The 2,191-nt window shown below is 37.4% G+C and overlaps 1 protein-coding gene across 1 annotated transcript; it reads left to right on the forward strand.

Moving 5' to 3' along the window:
- The first annotated feature begins 235 nt into the window (after positions 1-235).
- Positions 236-1,790, forward strand: LOC104547695. Its single transcript, XM_010193502.1, has 2 exons — positions 236-375; positions 1,712-1,790. Exons 1-2 carry the CDS (start codon positions 236-238, stop codon positions 1,788-1,790), a joined length of 219 nt encoding a protein of 72 aa, XP_010191804.1.
- The last annotated feature ends 401 nt before the right edge of the window (positions 1,791-2,191 follow it).

Raw genomic sequence — 2,191 nt, forward strand, 5'->3', positions numbered from 1 at the left:
TCTGAGGTGAACAAGTAAGAATTCAGAGCACTGCAGACAGCACGTCCTCAAGTGTCAGAGCTAGGAGTGAAAAACTTAAGTCATGACCACTGTTAACCCAATCTTATTTAAAAAAAAAAAAAAAAAAAAAAGGTGTGTTTGACCTTAATGCTGTGAAAAACCAAAGCAGTCATGAAAACAGATGAGGAAGCAGTAACTTGTCATATCGTTATTTCAGATTTCTCCTTTAGAGAAAATGAATAGCCAATACATACGTCATGAAGTGCGGGGATGTGAAACTAGCGACCTGAGGAACTTCTGGGAAAAGGCTATTGAACAACAAACTCGGCATCTGCAAATTGAAGAAGAACGTCAACGAAGAAGTGCTCTGACAAAGTGGGTAGCTTGCATCTGGAAAGGTTATTTGTGTTTTCATTATAATTATTTTTTAAAAGTGATACCTATATTTCAGTTATGCAATGAAAGCCAAAAGTATTTTTCTTAGATATTTAGACAGTAATAAACTTCCCAATTTGGCATGCTAATGCTGATGTGTCTAAGCTATGGCTTCACAGGATAAGAGGATAATTCACTCTTGTTCCATAAATGCAGCTAAAGTGTAGCACTTTCTGAAGTTATCTGGACAATATCTAGCAGTGCAGGCTTGTCTTGAACATCAAGGCTTATTTTCACAACAGAGCTAGCACAGATGTGTACCTAGTCCACCTTCTTTCTCTGTGGCCTTGATTTCACAAGAATATAGTTTGAATTAATTAAGATGTCTTAATTTGCCTAAGGTAAATCTATAATAAAGCAGACAATGTAAATGTACTAAGTGACCTTCGTGGCAACTGTCATCCATAGCCATATTTACCTCAATCATCCATATTGTCCTTAATCGACTACAAAGAGAAAGACCAGACTGTGGCAACATCAGTACAGTTTTACTTCACTTAAAGGCTCCATAAGCTGAAGGTGTATGCAAAGATGGCTATCTTGGATTGAGATCATTCAATGAGAAAGCATTATTTCAAAACAACCCACATACCTCTCTTTGGATTGATGCTTGAAAAAAAATAAGATAAATTATGGCCTTGCATTAATAACCCTGGATGAATGTACACTGGAATTAGTTTCTATCATGTTTTGTCCATTTGTAACTAACCTAATATCATCATCTCAACTCCTCAACAGTGAAATTCCCATCTTTTCTATTTGAGGCAGTCTTTCTGCGGTACTTGGATACTAACAAAAAGAAAACTAAAAAAAACTACCAAAAAGTGCCACCTATCACCCAAAGCTGTCTGCTATGAGTTTAACAGAAGTTTCAACATGCACAGTGTTTCCAAGCCACATAGTGCTCGGTAGCCTCTATGCAGTACTTTTAAAAATGCATTTCTGAGGAGCATAGGGACTGGAGAAATGTTTGGTGATGCTACCCAGCAGGTGGCAGCAGGCATTCTCCAGTGAAGATGACAAGTCACTCCATCACAGAGTCACTAGAGAAGGCAAACTGGAGATTAAAATGAACCACAAAGCTCAGGTGAGCCCTCATTGTGATTTAAGAGCTAGTGTTGAAGTGCCATCCAGCAAAGCACTTTAAAGGAGCAGGACAGTTTGCATGACAACTGGGAAAAAGCACCAAAGGATAGCACCAGTGGGAAACATGAAGAGTGTAAATCTATTCCCTGTAAAAACATGAGTACAAGCTGATCCATGTTTCTGTCTTTAGGCTCAGAAGTGAATGGATGGAGAGGCTGGAAAAACGGATAAAGATGTTGAGGACCCAACCTGAAGATCCATCCAGCTGAAGATACCACACTCATTACATGTTTGGGGGAAAAAGAAAAATTGTTTTTTAGGAAAGCACGATGGTGTGATGAAAAAGCTTGAGTCAATTTTACTTTGTGGCTTAAATGAGCTATAATTAATTAGCTGTCACTGTTAGAAGTTTCATATGTGAAATGTCTATTGCTGCTTTTAAGATTATGCATCTGTCCCTTCATTTGATAAATAGAGATTGAAGTCTTCAGGACTAACAGATTATGGTTCACCGAGCTGTAGATCCCTGGAAAGTGTTTAGTTACACAGTTAGTGCTCAGCAAAAGCATTTCATTAACATTTTAGGTTTCTGTATAACTGTTTGTAATCTAATGAAGTTATTTTCTTTCAAAACTGTTTAATGAATAGTTGAGAATTTTTTTTAACACAG

This window comes from Mesitornis unicolor, unplaced genomic scaffold, assembly GCF_000695765.1.
Source record: "Mesitornis unicolor isolate BGI_N332 unplaced genomic scaffold, ASM69576v1 scaffold21951, whole genome shotgun sequence".
NCBI lineage: Eukaryota > Metazoa > Chordata > Aves > Mesitornithiformes > Mesitornithidae > Mesitornis > Mesitornis unicolor.

Coding starts and splice junctions, on each gene's coding strand:
- LOC104547695 (XM_010193502.1), top strand. CDS start 236: ATGAATAGCCAATACATACGTCATGAAGTGCGGGGATGTGAAACTAGC. Junction 376..1,711: donor CGAAGAAGTGCTCTGACAAA/GTGGGTAGCTTG, acceptor TTCTGTCTTTAG/GCTCAGAAGTGAATGGATGG.